A 22,113-nucleotide genomic window follows, 5' to 3' on the forward strand; every position below is an offset into this window, starting at 1 on the left:
TGTAAGTGGGCTTGTTTGTGTTGTTTAATACTCCAAGTGTCATTTCATTCTTTAAAGGGGTTAGAACAGAGGAGGGGGAAAGGGGAGGAAGTCTTACTTAATTTGTTGCATATGTCCCAACGTGTTATACAACTAAGTGTATTATACCAGAAAACTAAAGCAGTCTGCGCCGCAACAAACTCTGTGTAACTCAAAATAGGAGAATAATCTGGCCACGAGCAAGTCAAAAATTCAGTGAAACTTCCTCTCATATTATATATACACACACTTTACAAGCTACATCGAGTGTCCTTTCATATTCCGAAAGAAATACATTGTAGACACCAAACATACTGTACTTTTACTTAAAGGCTTCATCAAACCATATGTGCAGACACTTGAGAAGATGAGAGTGTTAAGCTTCCTAGGGTCCTAGAGTCAAAGAAATTCTGCTGCCCCCCACTGCTAAGTAAGTGCACTCCTTCCACGGGGGGCAACATCTGCCGATCCGTCATGGTTCCGCTTGGCGAGGACCCCAAGAAACTTCCTTGGGAAGAAACGATTTTCTCAGGACTGGCAGCCAGTTTAGGGGATGTGGAAAAGTTATATCCATAGAGCGCACAGGGACTGTGCAGTCTAAACGTGTTGTAGGAGCCTTGGTGGGTTTGATTAGTGGTAAAGGCATTGCTGGAGGGGGATGGCATGATGTACTGGAGCTGTGGAGACATCCCTGAAATCTGCATAGATAAGCCAGTCTGCGGGCAGCTGAACGCATCCCCATCATTGCCACTCATAGACATATTCACAGTTGTGCTACTCGACACACCGACATAGGAGGGAGTCCTCGGGGGCGCAAACGTCTCACTGGTTTGGTTTGTGAGCCTGTTGTAGGTTTCAGCCAAAGAAGTGCTGTATCTGTTCAGGGTCAAGCCTGAGCGGGCACAAGCTGTGTAGTCAGCTGGAGCAAGGCTACAGAGCTGGCTAGTGTTGGGACTGAGGTGGAAGGCTGGAGATGAGCAAGGGGAACCCGGTAAAAGGTGAGGGTGGGTAGATGGCACTCCACTGCCAGATCCCTGGAGTAAAGTAGAGGAACCTGCATTTCCTGCAAGAGAATATTACAGTGTAAGACGCATGTTGGAAAAGGTTCACTTCCTAGGTGACAGATCAAGACCTTTGTCTTTTATAGTAACCCTTGACATGAAACACGACGCAAATTCATTCAAAAAATGACATGTACATACATGTGTAGGGGGGTGTGTGCGTGTGTGGCACATGCGTATTCTTAAAGAAACAACCTGTCCAAGAAAGAGAACGTAAGTTATGCTTTTGCAACCATCACTCAATACTTAAAGCTCCCGAAAGGTTAACTACTCTTTATTTGACACGGGAAGCAAGCTGCATGGCAGCTAAGATGTAGCCAGGCGAGTGCCACATCACAGGAAGCCTTCTTCAAAGTTACGAATTTCGTATTGTCTTTGCTGTTGCTACACCCCAGAATGCGTTTCAAGCACTCTGTGCCTGACTCGCCGTCAGAGCACCAGCTAAGGAACCGGCTCCTTAGCTCAAATGATAGAGACTCCCACAGTTCAACAGCTTCAGGAAAGTTCACAACTTCAGAACAAAACTTGAGAACAAAAAACTTCCAACTTCAAACCAAAAAACACGAGAACAAAACTTCAGAACAACTTCAGGAAAAGTGTAGGCTGAGTACTGTGCACGACTGCTTCATTTCTTGAACGGGTAGGTGGAGGTTTAGGTTTGCTGCAAACTGTTCACAAACTGTTCATTTACTGATATCAGAACTTTTTACATGACAAATACCAGTGCTGAATGCTCCTGACATGCACTGCTTGCTACAGGTGAAACCTTTTCTCAGGACTGAAAGTTTCCCAGCTGTAAGAAACAGCTTTTTCTTAGAGATTGTATCTCCCCAAAAAATGAGTGTAGAAAAATTGATTTGGGCTTTTCAGAGTCTCCCAGGTGGAAGGTACTTAACACAGAAGACTCTCCTGTTTGTGAATGACATTAACTATCAAACAGTTTGATGCTGCAAAGAGATACATGCTGTCAATAAGTTAACAAGTTTTCATGATAGGTGAGCTTCTAAAAAGAAAAATACATTATCAGTGAACTCGGCCTGCTTCTTCTTGCTCTGTTGACAGGCCACAACAGGCACAAAGCACCGTGAGACACTGCCACGTTCAAGAAATCCTAGTGTAAGGCATACTTATTTTTCTTCCAATCTATGTCAATGCCTCCGCTACCCGAAGGTGGCCACTTCCAGCATTACCAACCAGGGCAAATTTCTAATGGGGTCTTTCAGCAAGTCTCTAAATCACCCTACTGGCCAAGGTACAGTCGACTAAAGATTTTCCAAGGATCCCAGTTCCCATTCTATGAACATCAACAGTAACTTCAACAAGCTCCTTAACCTGCAACAGCAGAAAAGGAAGCGGGAAGTTCATGGCAGCAATTCCCCTGCTCTCACACAGTGCTGCTGTCTACAAACAGGGCAATACAGCTGGCCTGTCTCCTAGACATTTTAACTTCAAGCCTTTCAATCTTACACAGTCTGACAAGGTATATCAGCTCTGATGCTGGCTTCTCATTACAGGCCTTTTTTACGAGGACAGTCCCCCCATCCCCATCCTCCACCCAAAACCCTGCCAACCCTCGTCCAACGTATCTGTGACTTGGCACAAAAACTCCTTTTTAATTGCACACATCAGGCATGGATGCTCAAGATTTCTCAAAGGGATGCGCTAAGTTGGGAGAAGTTGACAAAAGTGGTTTCTGTGCATTTCCGTATTTTCTGGGTTTTTGCTCTGAAGACGCTTAATGGCTTTGGAATACATTATCAAGAAGGCAGGAAGGATGTTTGTAAATTTGGTAGCAGGAAATGCAAAGAATCAAGAGCAATAGGTCTGACTTAGTTGGGAAACATCTGAGAGGTTTTCTATATGCATTGGGGTACTTTGGAAATAAAGGAACTCAGAAAAGAGTACAGAGATTCCCCTCCCTGTCCAAACAGGCCATTTAAATATCCCTCCCTCCCCCACAGTACCACCTCTAGGATGGAGAAAGTGGGAGCCAAAAGGTTATGGACCAGGGAGCAGGAAAAAACAAAATGGAGAGGAAGTCCATTTTTTCAAGCTCTAGGATGCAGATAAAGTCTGTCGGGACTTTTACTGAACAATTTTTAGGTCTTTAAGAATCAAGGAGGCTTTCCAAGGAGGAAACCCAATTAAGCTTGCCACTACTGATTCGTTACTTAGAGGACATTTCTTCTCGCATTCCTTTTTTTTCCTCTTAAACACACGAGTAATTCCTGTACTGGACTCTGGATGTGTACAACGGAAGTCATCTATAAATGAACTCTGCCTCGTGTATCTAGCCAGAGCATAACACCAAGGAAGAGGTTATTCCATCCTTAAGTAACTGTCATCTTCCACATGTGATCCAATTTATCTTTACAACCTAACATTTTTACTGCCACAGTGGTTAAGTTAGCATTAGTTTTCTAACTTAGAATAGTTCTGATGAGAGGTGATGGCCTGGGCTGGGGTTGGTTCGTTGTTTTTTCTCTGCAAACGACACACTCATCTAGATTTTTGTAAAGAATGATAGGCGAAGCTTTATCTTCACGCATTTTTGTTTTGAAAGAACACAAAGATGACTGTTACCTTGCTTGGGTATCCCAGGTATATCTTCAAACGTAAGTGTCCTCAGTGAAGGTCTCCAGAAGGCATAAGACTCCACCAAAGCTTCCAGTCCCATTCTATTTAGAACAAAAACATCACAGTGTCATGAAAGAAAGCTGTATTTTGCCACATTTCTCTGCATAGTTTACCTCAAAAACATATAAAAATTAGTCACATTTCAGGATTATTTTGAGTTTCGTTTTGCTTTTTAGAAAAGAGCCTTACATCCTAACCCATGAGATCGCTGTGATCTGCAGTCACCAGGCTGGCAGCGTGCACAGAGTTTCCTATTTCCACAATCTGGCTCTCGACGTCAGTTTTGGCTTTTGTTTTTTTTTTTTTTGCGGGGGCGTGGGGGATGACACAACTTGGCTAAAATGACGTTAAATGTTTTCCTAGTATGACACTTCCTTAAAAGTAATGCTCTAACTGCCAGAGGGATGATGTCCTATTTCTGTCTAGAACAAAGGTGATCCACTGACAACTTCCTTTAAAACAGGATTCCCAGTCATTACCAATGAGAAGGAAAATCACACTTACAACTTGAGCAAGCCCTGGGTGTACAGCTCTTCGGGTACTAAAACGTACAAAGCAATGTTGTGTCTTGGTTATTATGTGCTGAGCAAAATGAAGATTTTCAGTTTCTAAAGGCAATGATTTTCTTTCAACAGTGTCATGACAAAGCAGAAATAACCCGGTAGACAATCGTGGCAGACAATATTTACAAAAATACTTCCTGAAGGTAAAGGCTCCTTTGTTTTCTGACAGAATTTTATGAATAACGCACCTCAGAGGTATCACTTTGCTGTTATTTTTGGCTGCTGGGCCCCAAAGGCCTGTTAAGTGTCAGCATCAGGCACACACCAAATACAAGTGCTTGCCTTTGAGCAGCAGCACTCTGTAAACTCGAATTATGCAAATAGCCCAATTTGAAGCTACCGACATGTTCTTCTGATACTGCTTCTTCCCCGTTGCATTTCCAACAGGATCACAAATGTATTTCAGGAAACAGTAATAAAGTATTTATTAGCTGAACCTGGACTAAAAAGATAGCCTTCATTTTCTGCAGCAATGGTGAATTTTCATTTCTAGTTAAAGCGGAGATAAAAGCCACCTCCTGGAGGAGTGCAGCCAAGGCGATAATTTATACAAGATGCCTTCGAACAATTTCCACATTTTATCACCACCCTAATTTACGCTATCAAATGGCCAAGTTTATTTAACAAAACAGTTATGCTTTTCCTGAAGTATTTAAAGGGAGAAATTCTGGTCCTTTCCTGAGTAAAAGTTTTTATAGGGTCAAACTTAAGGCCTAACTGAAGAATGAAACTATTCTCAGCACATAAATTCTGTTGCACTTTGCAAATGCACAGGGAATGCTTTTAAAAGGTGAAGCTACTGATTTCTGTCAAATAGCCTGTGGGACTGAACGGGAATGACCTGAAAGGGAATATTTTTAATTAAACAGAATCATTGTATGAAGCAGTGCAGAGTAAGATAGCTGCAATAATTAAAGCCACATCGAAAAGTTGGAGATAATGGTACCACCGTATTTTTTTTACACTTTTGTTGGAGATTAAAATGCCTAGGTGATAAGTATACCAGCTAGAACAATGAAGACAACCGAATCTTAACATTTAATTTCAATGTTCAGCAACAGATTAAAATAATAATCAACTGAGTAGACCAGTAATTTAAAATAAAATAGGAAATTTTCCTCGACAATTAAAAATCTGAGCTGCATTCCCAAACACACTTATTCAGTACCACAGAGCCTATCAAAGAGAACAGCAATACTGACTTCAGTAAACCAATGTCAATTTGCAATGGACAAGAGTTTGCAGAGTCACTTCTGTAACGAGCATGTTTGTTACAGTAAAAGCATTCAGGCATCATCTAAAGTCAGTTCGGAAACATTTATACAGAGGCTGGCCCTTACTACAGGACTGGCCTCCTAATCCATTTCCATAAACTGTAACTGCCTTTCAGTTAAAATATCCTGCTTTTTTCCTAATGCCCAAACCAAACGTATTCCTAGCAGCCAAACAAAAAAAACCCCTCTCTGGATATCCCCAGTCCTACAACTGGATTTGCATGGTTGCAGATGCAGTACTCTTACTGCACCTACATCGTCCTCGGGTAATACCAGGGCTGTCCCGCCACGTTACATCCAGTTCAAAACTGATTTCTGAACGATTCTTTCCTCTCTATTTTCAAGGGCATCTTCTCTTGTTTCATAAACTCAGAAATTTCGGAGGAGTCAGGGTTTCACGCTTCTTAGGAGGTTCCTCAGTACTCATTTTATAGCTCTGCATAAAGCATGCATAGCACAGACACTGGCTACGGAGAGCTGTCAAATAGGGCACGTATGGCAACTCTTTTCTTCCCCAAGTACACACAGCATGTTTTGCTTCTTCAGTCACTGCATTTATCTGGAAGTTACTGTTCACTTAATTTCAAACTAGAAGGCTACAAAGGAGGACAAAACTCAATTTATTCCGGTGCCTGGGGCATCCCTTCCAGGCCCCAGGACAGAGCATGGCCAATTGTTTCTTGCTAGAAGACAAAAATCTTAGAGAGCAACAAATGCAGAGTGCAAACTGAAAAGTTTTATGTAAGCATTTATGTAACTCAGGTGGAAGCACAAAAGAGGTTTTAATGCTGTAGCCTCTGCTAAAAGAGAAGCCTAATAAAGCAGCTACCAAAAGATACTCTCCGAGCATTCCTACCAGCACAGCGTCTGCTCCCTTCTCTGCAAGGCTAGATCATAAATATAGCAGCTGTAGACACCAAACGCAATGTGGTCACTGGAACTGATGTATAATATGTACCATAATTAAATGCTGCTTTTTTTAGCTGAAATGGTTTAACATACAATTCATAACAGGCTTAAGTATTTTGCATTAAACAGTCTTTGGATAAAATACCTCATCAGTACTGGCAGCAGGGACTAGACCCAAGTCTCCACTTTGCACTACTCAGATTCCCCATTGCTATTTTGAAAGATTCATGGATCAAGAGAGAACAAGCAATTAATCAGCCCAACCGCAACAGAGTAGGTAGAAACCAGGCTCATTTCAAGGTCATCTATAGCCTAGTAAGAAAAGCATTCACGTAGGAAGTGGATTTAAAACTCCTTAGGCTAAAGAGACACTTGAACACAGGTCTCCCACCTCCTAGGCAAGTGTAGTAAACATAAGGTTACTGCAAAAGGCGACTTAGTTTCTTCCTTTTCAAGAGAAAGCAATGAGCCATTCATCCATACTAAATGTCACTTACATGCAAGAGTAAGTGACAACAAGGCTTATAGTTTGACACTGCAATTTGTGTCTCCAGCCAGAAGAAAGAGGAGATTTCAGGAGCAGCCTGAAATCACAGACCTGAGTATGCATTAATTCCATTTGCAGCCTTCACGGTATGCCACCGCTTCCACCGAAAGGAAACCTGAGTACATGAGTCAAGCCGAGTGCCAACCCGTTCTTGACCTAGATGGTCAGAGGAGTAAGAACGGGAGCCCACCACAGAGAACATTACTGGGAAGCCTAAGTGCTCCCTCAAGGAGTCTGAGTCCTCAGACTGATTTGTTTGTAAATACAGGTATTCCCCTCGACCAGCCTTCACAAACCAAATCTGTCAGCAGCAGCAAGCCCACCTCCTTCCCCAACACCTACCTGTTACGTCCCGAATCTCTAAACCCTTTGGCGAATGGATTCCTATCAATCTTCAGACGAGTTATCTGTGAATATGAGTAGAGAAATTATTACCTGCAAATTCAGCTAAGTAACACACAAAATGACTCTCCTGACAGAATTAAGCTGACAGTGGAGCAGAAACATCTTCACATTTGCATGGTTTAAGATGGTTGTCCTGAAACACAGCGAAATAAGGGCCAGCCTTCTGATCATTATTTTTGCAAATCCCCAGGGAAGCTAATAGGTATTTAATGCTACCAAATGGCAGGTTGGAATTCTTGAGAAAAATCTTCTGGCAAATGTCATTCTTCACCTAAGAAAGTACACTGCCTAACTGCAATAAAATTTAAATTAAATTTTATTTCTGTACAGGTCAAGAAGGAAATGTGAAAAGAGAGATTATCTCTAGGCTATTATCCTGCATACAAAACCAGCAACCTCCCCGCCCAAATACTTGTAGTTTATTTAAATAAATAGGATAGGCACAAAATAATTATATTTCAGTATTTACATGGCTATCCTGCTCTTCTCTTTGTAAGATAGCAAGCCATATATAATTTGCCAAAATATAGCTGCAATAACTTACGTGGAATTAATAAAATGTGACAACACTAACTATGGTGTCACTGTGTATGTTAATACTTAAACAAGTGATAATAAGAGCTAAACACCGGAGTCACGCAACCTGCAGTTTACTTTTGACTTTGACTCTGTGCGGACCCAAATAAATTGCAGTTAATAACATATGCTGAATGCAGTTCATGAAAATGACTGCAACTTTCTTCAGACCTCAGCTTCTCTGTTAAGGTCCAGGGAGTTTTGAAATCACTGGAGTCAGGAACAAAAGTGCTTTAAAAATTCTATCCAGACATGTATCTACACTTAAAGGTACAAAAACACCTTTAAAAAAATTAGACCGCTCTTTGCCTTGTGCTTCAATGTTGTATTTATAATTAAGACACCATTAACTATGCTAATTAGACTGTGTGATCTCCATAATAAGCATGACTTCTTATGCGCAGCATCTAGCCCACACGGGCTGAAGTCTCAGCTATAGCCTCCAGGCGCTGCTGCAATAACATTAGTGAAAGCTACTTGTAATACAAAAAGGGTTTAGACAATGCTTTTTAATAAGTGGTATAATAAAAGTATTTGCTTTTCTCCTATCTCTGACTTCCCTGGTCTACTCTGAAAAACCTGTGAAGTCCTAAGCAGAAAGCCCACGTTACCTGTTGATTTTGGTATGCTGTGACAGTAGTGAAAACTGTCTCTGGAAAGGAGAAGGCTTTCACCCCTTCTCCTGAAGGGATAGGCTTGACGGGGGACAGATCATCTCCACAGTCTTTTCGGATGACGTGGACACGAGGCTGATATTTATGCATAGAGTGAAGGATTATCTATGCAGTCATGAAAGGAAAAAGATAACGTTTATTAGAAAGGACACCCTGCTGTTTCAGGACTAATAGCTTTTTGGAACAGATTATGGTATGTGTTTACCATGCCACTTACTGGAAATCAAATGTTTTCTTTAACCTCTGAAGGTTCTTATTACAGTAGTCTAATCCCCATGCATTTATGTTATTGCCAACCCTAAGCATTTAAAAATTACGACTCAGGAGCTACAAATTCAGAGACTGGCTCAATTGAGACTGGCTCAAAAAGAAAAAAAAAAACAGGAGTGAAGTCCTGGTCCCACTGGAATTAGAAAATTTTTGTCACTTTTTTCCACTGGAGCCTAGATTTGATCTAACACGATTAACAGCAGCAGCATTTGCCTTTTGTTTTTGGAACCTTCGGGATATGCTTGGAACTATTTTTTTTCCTGATATCCCAAAGGCTGGAAACACACCTTGTTTTGAACATAAGCTGAGACTCTCACACTCTGAAGAAGCAGAAACTTAGGGTAAAATAACACCAAAATCCAAAACTCTAAAGTGTTAATAACCCTAGATTTATAATACGGACAATGAATATCAATACACAAACCCCTCCCAGCATACCAAAGTGCAAATTAAGAATAAATGATAAACAAGAAGTATATGAACTCACAGTGCATAAAATTAAACACAAAAATACCTCTTGATATTGCTCCCAAATTTTAGAGGAGATTTAAAATATAGAATTTTTCCTCTATTTTACTCCACTTCAGCTAACCACTACTGAAATAGATGATTTCAAGAAAAAAAATAATTGGAAGCTCAACTATTATTGTTGGAAGGCCTAAGAATTTAGTAACCCGATAAATAAATAGTCCTATGGCTATTGGCCTGTGGAACCACTAATCAACATTCAGGGGAAGCTTTTTAATTTCCTGCTCCTTGAGTAGCCTCAGAATGTGCATGTGCTCAGGCACTCCACAGAGCCCCTATGCCAGACACCGTGGAAGTTCATTCATCCAAACGACATAGAGCACATTACATTCATTTGGATAAGCTAGAGTTTGGCTAGTTTAATACACTTGGTCCTGGCCAGATCACATGACCCCCTTTTGGGTAAGCCAAGTTTCTGGATAATCAAGGGTTTTATTAGCCTGTAAGTAAGGTTTTGACAATGACATCACAGGCTCCAATTAATTTGCTCAGGGACTGCCCTATGGATGTTCTCGTATGAAGCCTTTTCCCAGTTTCTGAAATCTTGCGCAGAGCAAGATTTTTATCATGCAAATGTGTATTCTCTTTTACAGCATTCCTTTCAGTTCTCCGCTGGCAAAGACCTACAAAATGAAAATGCAGAGAGGACGGCACATTCCTGACCCTGTTTTCCTGTGAACACCCAGTGATACCACGGGAGGTACTGGTGCAACAGAAAAAAATGATCAAGGAAAGCTCTGTTCCACTGTTCAAACCCATCGCTATTCTGTGCCTCGCCATTTGCCCGGGTGCCACTGAGCGTGCCGCGTTCTGCTCCCACCCCGATTACTTCACCCCATCACTCTGTGGTGCAAACTACCGCTTGCCCACACGGTGGGCTTGACCGTACGCAATGATAACCCAGGCAGCTACGAACTGGGTTCTGCTCTGCTCACGTATCAGGACAAGTGAAGTCACAGCAGCATGGAGATGAACACCTCCCACTCCTTATCTGGGTAGCTATTACAGCTAAACTGATCCTTGTCATCTCTTAAGAGCCACCTGGCTTGGCTCAGTGCTATACTGAAATTTCCTGCACTGACACACTATTAGACGATTAGCAAATCCATAGCAAGAAATTTTTTTTTCTTGATTTTGTACTGTGCCTTGTACAATGGGATCTTTGTTAATGATCAGGACTCTGAATTCTAAATAACAAACACATAACTGCAGAGCCCTGGTGAATTAAAGAGCAACACTATGTAGATAGGACATAAAAGGAGAGGGAGATGCAATGCCCACTCTGAAAATCTTTTAGCTCTATTATTCTAAGCATCACTGAAAGCTACTGTGATAAAAAAGCTAAGGAAAAGGAGGAGGAAAATGCTTTTCATTTTGCATTGCTTGCACATTTAACAGCACAAACCAGATCTAACAGTTTATCTGCAGAACCAGCAACTTTCCCTTCAGACCGTTAAAAGCCAACAATAAAAAACCCCAACCAGAACAAACCCCACCAAACGCCAAGCACGAGCTGGCATTGCTTTCAACTCACAGTTGAAGAGCCTGCCTCCCTCTACAAATCTCTTGCAAGGCAAGACCAAAACACTTCAGGGGGGAATAAACCTCTCCTGCCAGAGGTAAAATCACACTTTGACCACCGCAGCTGACAAGACATCATTATCGGATGGGAGCCCACAGGTAGGCAGCAGGGCAAGGCAACAGCCTGGCAGAGCAAAGGCGGCCAAGGCACCGGCAGACACACAAAGCTGGGGTTACCTTTGCCATAGACTTTTGAGAGATGCTGCTGTGACGAAGCCTCAGCGCTGACCCTGAGCTTGGGCACAAACGCCTTGGCCAGCACACGCGAGCCCGATCATCTTTCGCGGGGGACATGCCGATCCTCCGGCAGCTCGGCGGTGCACAGATTACACAGCCACCTCCCCACCACTGTCGTCACTTGGGTGTTGTTTTCACCAAAAATCCTCCTTTGTCCTCCCTGCAAAGCCCATGTATTCAGGCTTTCTGCAGTCAGGGAAGCGTGTGGGGCCGAGGAGCATGGATTCCCTCTTCACAAAGACAAAAACTGCAAGTGCAAATGCTGATGTTTCCCAGCTTTTCATTGTGACAAGAACATGTAACTACCCATTGACTGCAAGCAGAGCTCGCTACTTGGAGCCAAGTCTGGGCAGAGCAACAGTCCGTCTCTGCTTCCAGCCTCACCCCACTTTCAAATGGGGAAAAAAAAACCCCAACCACCAAGGAACAATTAACACGCTAACAGCCTCATTTTCACTAAAAGATGTTCCTCTGCATCAAAAAATACTCAGTTGAAAAGCATGGAAAATAGCATCAAAAATATTGACTTTTCCCCTCTACTGAAATTCAGATTAAAAACTGCCTCAGAATAGAACAATCAGCCAGCTCGAACCAGCCGGAGGGACAGACTGCTTTTACAATGCCGCACTTACTCCACAGATGCGAGGGGGATGAGAGGCATTAACAAAGAGCACCCAGACCACGCACTTCTCGGTGTCAACTGCAAAATGCAGGTTTACTTTTCCCTACGGTCACAACTCAGATGGAAGACACAAATGCTGCAGTATGTGTCTTAATGATGCCATCGGCCCTTACTGCCTCTATAAGCACACAATCTTTCCAAAGTAGGGAATTCACCCCGGGACTCCCTTTTGAGATCAAAAACACACAAGGAAAACATATCCTTACAAATTTTGCTTGATCTCCTCAGTCTTCAAGTGGAACCCATGTATCAGAGGGTGTCCTACGTGCAGATGTACTTCAAAATCTCTCCGCAGAACAGCGCTATAAAATTACGTCGTCACAAACTCCCACTCAAAATACTGATGAAAATAGCAGCAGGCAGCAAGGAGCCCGGAAAGCGTTCGAGCAGCGAAGCAAGTCGTCTTAAAGATGGCTGATCTCCTTTCACAAGAAGCTAATCCCAGGCCAACGCAATGCAAGGGGAGCTGGCTGCCATGAACTACTACCACAATATAAATACTGCACAGGAACACTACCTTAGCGTCTGTTTGCAAATACGGTCCCCATTCCCACGGACGTGGGTCACTTCTCTCACTGATTCTGAGAGTTAATACTCTGGAATAGGGTAAAGGGCTCTGGGTTGATCTCATGCGAGCTCCCTACCTCAACGCCTGCAAGATCAAAACCTAGCCCTGGGCTTTTACACAAAAACTCTGCAAAAGCTGACACCTCTGAGGAGCACGGGAAGAATAAAGGAACGATTTCGACAAGGATTAAAGCCCCAGAACTAGACAGCATGGAAAGCACACCCAAAGAACAACAGCTAAAGCCCGACACTGCTTGAACTACTGGAGGAATGATGGCAGAGTGTAGAGACCCCACCGAGGTTTCTCTGAGCCATTCTGCCTAAGCAGGACGGCAAAAATAAAGAACTTTCTAATAATCTAAAGTATACCCCATCTCCCATACAGGGCTGGGAGAGGCAGAACACTTGATGTAAAAACAAATATTTGAGGGACAGTACAGCCTTGACCCCTAGTTCTTCTAATCCCCCATCCCTCCCCTGGTACCCTTTTGAGAAAAATGGTTCCTTCCTGCTTATGCGAAACAATTGTTTTTTATATTCATCACAAAATATGATTATTCGTTTTCCATTATTGCTGGAGGCATTCAGAGGCTACATAGCTTTTTCAATACAGCATTCCACACTACCATAGCTTTAAAAGAAAAAATGTACCCATTGGAAGAGACACTTTTCTGCTTTCTGCTTTTGCCTTTTCTGGTAATTATGAATGACATGTTTGCAATTTCCCAGATTTGAGAAATATGAAATTATTTTACAGTCATCCTTCTTTTGTCCTTTTATTTTAATACTTAAATTTCCATTTTGGGGAGGAGGGGCGCTGCCGTAGCTCTGAATCAGTTCAATGTGTCTCAAATCACTGTACTAGGGCTTTGCTTCACTAGTTTCCAAATCGAAACACTTAACTAAAGACCAGAGAATTTATATCCCCCCACATTATGAATAATGGCGTGCTGTGTACACTACACAGGTTTCAGTTCAGAATAAAAACAAAGCTAAGATCTGGGATGGAAAAATATGGCAATACAATCTCTACATAGCCGAGATTTTATCACAGGGCAGTTTGCGACTGCAAGTGCAAGGTGGACCACAGTACCCACGTATCGCCCCCCTGAAACGACCGAGTACAAAAACCAGCCAGCCTGCTCTCTGCTGCAAAAGCGACATTTTATCTGTTTGCATCCGCTTCACTTTTTAAAGCCCTTACAATAGTCTCAGGACTCGGAGAAAGCAACTCCCACTCGAGAAGAGTCACAAATACACGAATGCTGGGGAAACGAGGGGAACTACCTGTGCTAACCTTTACTCAAACAAAAACTGCCGAATGAGACCCCGTAACTGTAATTCTGGAAAGAAGCGATGTAAAACATCTTTCTGTCCATCCTTAACAAAGGCACTGCTGACTCAGGAGATGCAAATACCCCCGCGTTCCTTTTAAGGCAAAGCGCCATGAAATTATGAACAGTATTATGCGAAAGGGAGGCTTTTTATCCTCGTTATCACCTTTGCTAGCTCCGTCCAGCCAGTCTCCTGCATTCCTGCCTCTGTAACATTGAAGTTGTAGCTCCTGCACGATTTGGCCAGAGTCTCGAGTTAATCTCCTTCGCAAACACAAACGGGGAGAAAAAATACTTAAACTTGGACTGTGTATTGACAAAATACCTGGCTTAATGTCACAGAGTACAACTATACTGAAAGATGCATGTAGCATCTTTGTACTCTGTGCCAGGTACATTTCCCTTCTCTCCCTTCCGTGAAGGAGAAAGCACCCTGCTTAACAAACTGGGCTACGCTAAGGACAATGGAATCCACATCCTGTCTCAGAACTCGCCTCTAACATCTTAAAACTCTACTACTTGGAACTCGATGCTCCTTCTGAAAGAAAGCCAACATTTGCCATTTATTACGGGATTTTGCAAAATTAAAGGCTTCACCCTGACTAAAAACAATTCTCGTTTTTTAATTATTTCCTAAGGTGTCAAGTAAAACTATTTTAGGGATTGCTGGAAAGATACTGGCTTACATCTGTCATGTTTCAACAGTTTTGAAGAGAAAAGGAAATATTAACATAACACATTTTGTCACATTAGATAATGTCATAACTAAACAATTTAGAACTTGCAAACAGAACACTCATACTACATACGTCTTCGCCAGTTTTTTCACAAGTAATGAGCCTCAGCTGTGAAAGGGTCTTGCTTCATAAGGTATGTAATAAATCATTATCGGAGCGAACCCAGCTCCCATGTTGTTCGTTTTTGACTGCAATTATTAACACCTCATGGGATTTCACACAAATGTTTAGGTTAAGAAAATAGTTAAGTGTATTTTTATTCACATGAAGTTATTACACACTATTAATGTTTCTTCTAGCCACTTGTGAATTTAAGCGTCCTTTTTGATCGGAGCAGAAGTTGCGAGTAACACACTCGGTGGGAAAACATGAGAGCAATTCTGCCCCTACGTATTAGGCAATTTAGCCTTGTAAAGTCTTACTTTGCAAAAGGAGTTCTGTTTTTGAGGGGGGAGTAAAACAGCAGGCTCTAATAAGCAGTTAATTATCGGAGCAGAAAGCAAGCAGATTTTAGATCTGGATGGTAAAGTTCCAAAACAGCTTTGAAAAGTCAAGCCTATTTCTGGCACCCTGAAGCTGTACGTCAGTCCTTCAGGGCTGAGCAATGTGCCTACATATAATACTGCAGAAGAGCAAGTACTCACATGCCCTTGATCGTCCAGCTCATTATTGGTAAGCTTCAGTTTGTCGAAGCTGATCACTTGCCTCATCCATGTCTCCCCGGAGGCGGGTGAATCGGGGTGAATATAGACACGAGGCGGTACTGGGGAGTCGGCATTACCAGCCACCATCCACTTGGAGCTATGATAAACATACCTATAAAAAGAAAACAAATACCTGTAACCGCAAAACCCGGAATAGTTTATCAGACCGATTCAGTATTAATAAATTAGAGCCCATACACACAGCAAGAACCCACCAATTAACAAAGCATGAAAGGACAATAAATAGAAGTTATTTTTTTAGTTTCAAAACACAGTTCTGGTATCTGCAAAAGTAAGGTTAAAAACCACGCTCCGATCTGACCTTAGGCTTCTTAAAATCAGTGACAGTCGTAACACTAGGCTCCACACCGAGCTTTAAGCTGGTATCAGTTCATTGATTGCTACAGCTCTGCGCTGAATAGGCATCAGCAAACAGGGAAGAATCTAGTCCTTCATTTATCAAATCGAGCAGTAATTCCATATTTGGAAGATTTAACATGTTGAGTCTAATATAAGAGTCTATAAATAAAGCTATTGAAGGGAAAGAACATTATGATTGGGAAAAATAATGAACGTATGTCAAACTATGCTCTTGCTATTTCTGCAAGACCATATTAATTTTCTGGAATAGTATTGCAGAAAGGCTTAAAAATGAAAAAACACAGCCCATATTTCATTTGATAGGCCAATGCTGACAAATTCATTTTCTAATAAAAATAGTGCCTGCTTTGCTAGAAAACTTATTTTGAAGGCAGACACTTCACGGGGCAATTTAAAAAGCGCTAATTAAAAACTTCAAGGTATTTTTTTCAAGTACAGTAAAATTCCAGTAATTCAGCTATATTTTTTAATAAAAACAAGAAAGACTTTATCAACTCATTTGTCTGTACAATTCAGTTCCTTATTAGAAAAAGACAAACAACATAATCGGAAATTAAAACAAAATGATCCAATACATGCATCGCTCCGTACAATTCATACGAAGCTGTAAAACTAAGATCTAGAATGGTGGTGAAATTCTCTCCTGGAGACAAATTCTCAACCCCAGATCACACACAGTCAACTGTTGTAACATTTTTCATTTATTTTATATTTGTTGGTTTATACTAAATACATGCTTTCCCTACAAAAGCAAATAAAGTCATAAATACACATAAAATATTTTGAGCAACAGCTTCAGCTTCCAAGTATTTATAACAAGGTCCAGTTTTGCTAGAAATCTAGACCTAGATGTAATTTTCTTCATTTCCATTTAGTTTTGCTATCTGCTATGACAGCTAAAGACTAGGCTCCATATGTGACTGCTGCTGTATCTTTCAAATCTAAAGATCTGCAAGACAGTTTGTAAAGCCACATGAACAGCCAAAGTTAAAGTCAGCAATAAAAAAAAAAATCATAGATTGCACAGCAAAGAATGAAAAGTGGAGTGAAGTAAAATATGTAAAACATTAATATTTAGCGGGAAGGTTAAAGGTGTGGTACAAATACATGATTACAGAAATTTAAGTTTGCCAATTAAGAAAATACTGCCCTTCATGCAACTTTTGTTAAGTTACTTCAGTTATCTGGGCACCATGTATCACACTGGGCAGACAGTGCAGCTCAGTATGACTATTTATTTTAAATGAAAGAAGGTTTAAACAACTCATATTCAATATACTTGTTTTTAATTTTTAATATTAACATTTTTATTCAATTTGGAATAATTACCTCACTTTTTCAATGAATTAAGGAATTGCTCAGACCTTCTAGGAACGATATGCTTAGATTGCTAAGTAAATGCACACGTGCAACACAAAGCAAGGAAAGGGTTTTCTTTCATTTGAGCTGCACTGGTCCAAAGGAAAAAGCATTTTTTCTCCATGGTACAGTCTGAAAAGCCTCCCCTAACTGTATGTACTGGACATCCTCAGCACTGGTATCTGCACCTTGTTGAAAAACACAAAATCTAAAATGACCCTAAGAAACATCTTGTATACCGCACGAGAAAAGGACAAAATTGCAGTCAATGAGTGAGGACACGCAAAAACCATAGGGCAGTGTGTGCTTAGGAAATGAGGCAGCATTCCTGCAGAACCAACCTTTTAGTCTTAGTCTGAATACTCCTAGTTCTACAGTTAAATCTGCAGCGGTTTTCCCTACATTATACTAAGTATAGGGTTGGAACAATCAAACCAGCAATTGGTAAGGACCTGATCCTGCCTCCACTGAACTACTCGGCCAGGCTCCTCCTGGCGACTACAGAGCACGGGATCGCATCTGTAAAGCAAGACCTACAAAAAGGTCTACAACTCACAGCAATAACTGCTTTGGGCCCGATCCTGCAAACATTGCTCTAGGACCAGTGGTTTCAGCAGAGTCCAGCTAGCTTCCTCGAAACACGACTGCCCTCGCCATAGTGAGAGTTTCAGCCCATAATTGCTGCTCTTAAACGTTCAAAGAACAACTACTTTTGTTCCTCACATTATTCTTCAGACAATAATGCCATCAATTCTTTAAAAAACAGTAATTAGAAACATTACCCTTTGTGAATCTAGGCAACCAAATATCTGAGTGATAAACAGCTTTTAAATTAAATGATATAATCAATTTGAAGTGTGACCAAGAAAACTATATGCCATTAAATCAGACATCAATGCTATTAATGTTATTAATTAATGTTAATGCCATTTAGCACTAGAAAAATGTGTATTTTCATATTTATTTGTTAATAGGAAATAATTCCCACCGACATGATGAGGAATAAAATATGATAGCATTTCCTGATCACGCTAGAGCTGCACTCTCTGAAAGCCAAAACCTGGGCATCTGCCCTCAGTACATACACCACATAAGGCAAATACATAAAGAGCTTCAACAGAAATTGTAGTTGGTTTTGCATACTTGGCACAATTTTTTTTTTTTAAATGCACTGGGATGAAAATAGGAATCTGAAGGAGAGTTAAACACGACCTTCTGCTAATTTATATAGCGTTAATATTTTCTTCCAACAGCCAAGCTCCCTCTGGCTTGCGTCGTATGTTTTTTTGCCTTAAAGTCACCATACCTGTATCTTTTGTTATCCACTGGCACGATATCCATAGCAATATAATACTGCTGATGTGGGTCTAAACCTGAGATCTTCACTCTCATTGCGGGGAACATCCGCCTGAACATGGAAAGAGAGAGGTCATTTTTAATATGAAACAGACTCGGGAATGGTTGTTTAGGAAAAGTAACCGGTTCGTGGGATTTTTCTCGTTCTTCCTTTTAGCCTACAGAGTCCTTTTGGACGATTATAGTTACATAGCCATGAAATGGCCCATTCGATATGTCAAAACAGATTTCTAAAGTGCATTTACTCGAACAATGCTTCGTATGTTTTGGGATACGCTTTGGGAGTACAGCTATTACCACATCATTTCAACTTTATTGTTAGACAGTAAATCATTTGGTTTTGAGACTTGACTTTAGCAGTACACGCGTTTAAAGCCGTTTGAGATATTAGCTAGAAATGTACTTCTGGAGATGTACAAACACCACCTCCACCCAGGACGACCAATACTTACAGAAATGCAAATTGCCACTGAAGTTTCAACTGACAGCAGCAAATGGTGCATCATTTCTGTAGCAGCAAATCAGAAAGCTAAATCCACGGTGATACAATTGTAACACCGCAAGGATGCAGTTATAAAAGCCAACGTGCCATGCTGTAACCCAACAATATGGTCTTTATTGAGACGGGACTTCCTGTCTGCAACTTACTAAAGGTGAAGTGCAAGAGCTACCCTGCCTTTGAAAGGTATAGTAAAACTTCTTTATTGAAAGCAGAAACGAATGCACGAGGTAATTTCTAAGGAAAAAAAAAAAAACACAAACCCAAACGTTCACGATTTAGATCTTTCTGGGGAGAAAACGGAGTAATTAACTGACACGGTGGTTTTAACATAAAAATGCATTTTTTAGCTCACGTTTGGCATGCCTTTCATCAAGAAAGTTCATTCTTAAAGTCAAAAAAAAAAAAAAAATTAACGTCCTAGTGACGAGCTGACTGCAAGCTAATGAAAGGTACTTTCCTGTATTTTATAAATCTGAAAGCCATTCCAGTTTATTCGGTATTTGCTGCTGTTCTTAAAAATACATATATATAAATCAATTAAAAGTCGTTACTGGAAAGAAAGATCCTATCTCCGTTATTTCTGAGTAAGCGGGAGGGTAAACCTGACTGCGGTTAACTAGTTTTCGCTGTTATTTCAGTGCACCTGTAAGATAAAACAGAAATTCCCCGACTGGACTCTCGTAAGACAAATGTTGCTTTGTGCTGTTTAAGACTGCGTTTCAATCATTAATAGAGCCTCTCTGAAAATGTAGAAGGTAGCATATGGATTCAATAAAATATGGTTTTGTAATTTCTAATAAGTTCAGATACTTTTATACTACCCAGGTTTTTACCATGTGTATCCACTGGGAAGGGGAAAAGTTTCCCCTCGGAAGGACACGGCGCTCCCAGACCTCGCCCTAACGAACGGGAAACCCGAAACGCCACATGCTGCCGTGCCCATCTAAAATTATCGCCATCTACCTGCCTCGTAAATCTGGGGGTTTTCCCCCGTTTCTTGCCCGCCCGCCCCGGGCGGTGCCCGCCGCCCCCCGGCCCGCCGAGCCCGGGAGCGGCCCCGCGGGTGCCCGTTACCTTCCCGCCTTGGTGATGATCATCTCGGTGCCGATCTCGTGGAAGCGCTTCCAGAGCTCGGCGCCCTGCAGGTCCACCCGCGGCGCCTGCGGAGTGGGCAGCGGCGAGCCGGGCCTGGAGCCCTTGGGGGAGCCGCCGGGGGAGGCGGGCGGGGAGGCCGCCAGGAAGCCCTCCTCGCAGCCGCCTGCGGAGAGAGCGGAGAGCGGAGGAAGCGAGAGGGGCCGGGGCGGCGCGGACCTCCCGACCGCTCCCTCCGCCCGAGCCGGGCCCCGCCGGGCCCGGGCCTGGGCCGCGGCCTTCCACGCCGGGACGGGGGCGCGACCCGGGTGCGGGTCGGCCACGCTAGAAGGTCCGGGCGGCCAGAGGGTTCCCGAGGCGTCGGGCTCGGCTCCCGACGCGGAGCCCAGCGGCGAGCCGCCCCCAGCGCCGCGCCGGGCCGAGGCGTGCCGGGCGTGAGGCGCCCCCGCCCGCGGGACGAAGCGGGCGGCAGCGGGTCCGGGTGCGAGGCCGGCGGCGCGTTTCGTTTGGGCGGCTTTAGCGTGACCGCCGCCGGCCGCGGCCTCCTGCCCCCGCAGCGTGAAAATGCATTCGCGTCCATACACAATAAATTACAGACACACATATACATATGTATGTGCTCTAAATATATATATACTCATAGTTGCTTATACACTTCTAGCAGTACACATATACATATGTATTGTATAAGCGCTTTCCCCCCTCCTCGGAAACAAGCCCCCAGCTGCTGCTCCACCGCGCTGTGGGACCGACAACCCCGCCGGCAGCCGCCCTGCCCCGTGCCGCGCCGCCGGCCGGGGCCCCGGGGAGCCCCGCGAGTTTTAAGGGGCAGCGCCGGCGGTGGCGGGGGGGATGCCCACGCAGCGTGGAAGGACAGAAGGAATACGGGGGAAACAGAATGCCGGCTGCGGTTGGGGAAGGGGGAGCCGGAGCCCAGCCGGAGGAGCGGAGCTCCCGCCCGGCAGTCACGGCAAGAGGCGGGCGGCAGCGCGGCGGCGGGTTGCGGGGCGGCACTCACCGGCGGGGGCGCGGGCGGCGCAGCCCAGCTCCATGTCGCCGCAGGTCCTGCCGGCGGCGGCGGCGGCGGGGGAGCTCTTGGCGCAGCAGCCGCTGCCCCCTTCGTCCTCCGCCGCCTCGTCCTCGCCGCCCAGCTTCCGCCGCTTGGGCTGCCGCGGCGGCGGCGGCTGCTGCTGCTTCTCGGCCCCGATGAGCGCCTCCACGGAGAAGGCGTGAGCCTTGAGGCTCATGGTGGTGCCGGGCGAGGACCGCCGCTTGTCGGCCATGCCCGCCCCCCTACAGCCCGCGCATCCAGGCGCGCCGCGGCCGCCGGCACCGGCACCCGCGCCCGGCCCGCCGCGCCGGCCGCCCTCCCGTCCTCCCGACCGCGCAGGCAAGGGGCTGGGGCTTTTCCTCGCCTTTCTTTTTAAATCCGAGTTATCAGCCAAGTTTTTTTTTGGGGGGGGTTGTTTTTTTTTTTAAAGAGGAAAAAAAAAATCTATTCCTTTCTGCAGATGCGCTCCTTCTCTCCCCCTCCTCCTTCTCCTCCTCCTCCTCCACGTTCTGCCCCGTCTGATGGGCCAGGCAGGACTGACATGGGTAACAAACGCTCTGCGGACACAAATTAGGGCTTGTAATTGAAATTTGTTGCCTTGATCTGTCAGCACTTCCAGGCAGGAGACCGGTGGGAAGAACTCGCTCATTAGTGTCACTGCGGCGGCGGGGGCAGGGCGGAGCCGCGGGGCGGGGGCTGCGACGGCCCGGCCGCCCGCAGCCCAATCAGCGCCGCCCCGGCCCCGCCGCCCCGGCCCCGGCTCCGCCGCCCCGGCCCGCCGCCCTACCCGGGGGCCCCCGCCGCCCCGGCCGGGCGAGGGGGGGCCGCTCCGCCGTCCCGCACCCGCGCCCAAGCCGAAACAGCCCCGCACCCCCGGCCCGCGGCAGATGAGCCCCGCAATTAATGTTAATGAGACACCACCCCCCCTCTTCGCATCTCCCCCCGCGGGGACCGGGCTGACCGGGAGCCCCAGCTCCCTCCGAAACGCAGAGGGAAGGGGGGGCCCTCCCGGGGCGCTGCGTTTCGCTCGGGAAAACCGTTCCGACTTTAAAAAAATGACGTTGTGCC

General features: G+C 44.2%; 1 protein-coding gene across 1 annotated transcript; it reads right to left on the bottom strand.

Annotated features, from left to right (window-relative positions):
- Positions 1-232: 232 nt before the first annotated feature.
- TBX18 (T-box transcription factor 18) lies at positions 233-21,638 on the bottom strand. The gene is made up of 8 exons (XM_075148041.1): positions 21,013-21,638; positions 19,977-20,160; positions 18,351-18,452; positions 15,245-15,416; positions 8,602-8,769; positions 7,352-7,416; positions 3,663-3,757; positions 233-1,081 (listed from the first exon to the last, which is right to left on the bottom strand). Exons 1-8 carry the CDS (start codon positions 21,275-21,277, stop codon positions 357-359), a joined length of 1,776 nt encoding a protein of 591 aa, XP_075004142.1. The 5' UTR covers positions 21,278-21,638; the 3' UTR covers positions 233-356.
- Between the last annotated feature and the right edge of the window lie 475 nt (positions 21,639-22,113).

This window comes from Calonectris borealis, chromosome 3, assembly GCF_964195595.1.
Source record: "Calonectris borealis chromosome 3, bCalBor7.hap1.2, whole genome shotgun sequence".
In the NCBI taxonomy this organism is placed as follows: Eukaryota; Metazoa; Chordata; class Aves; order Procellariiformes; family Procellariidae; genus Calonectris; species Calonectris borealis.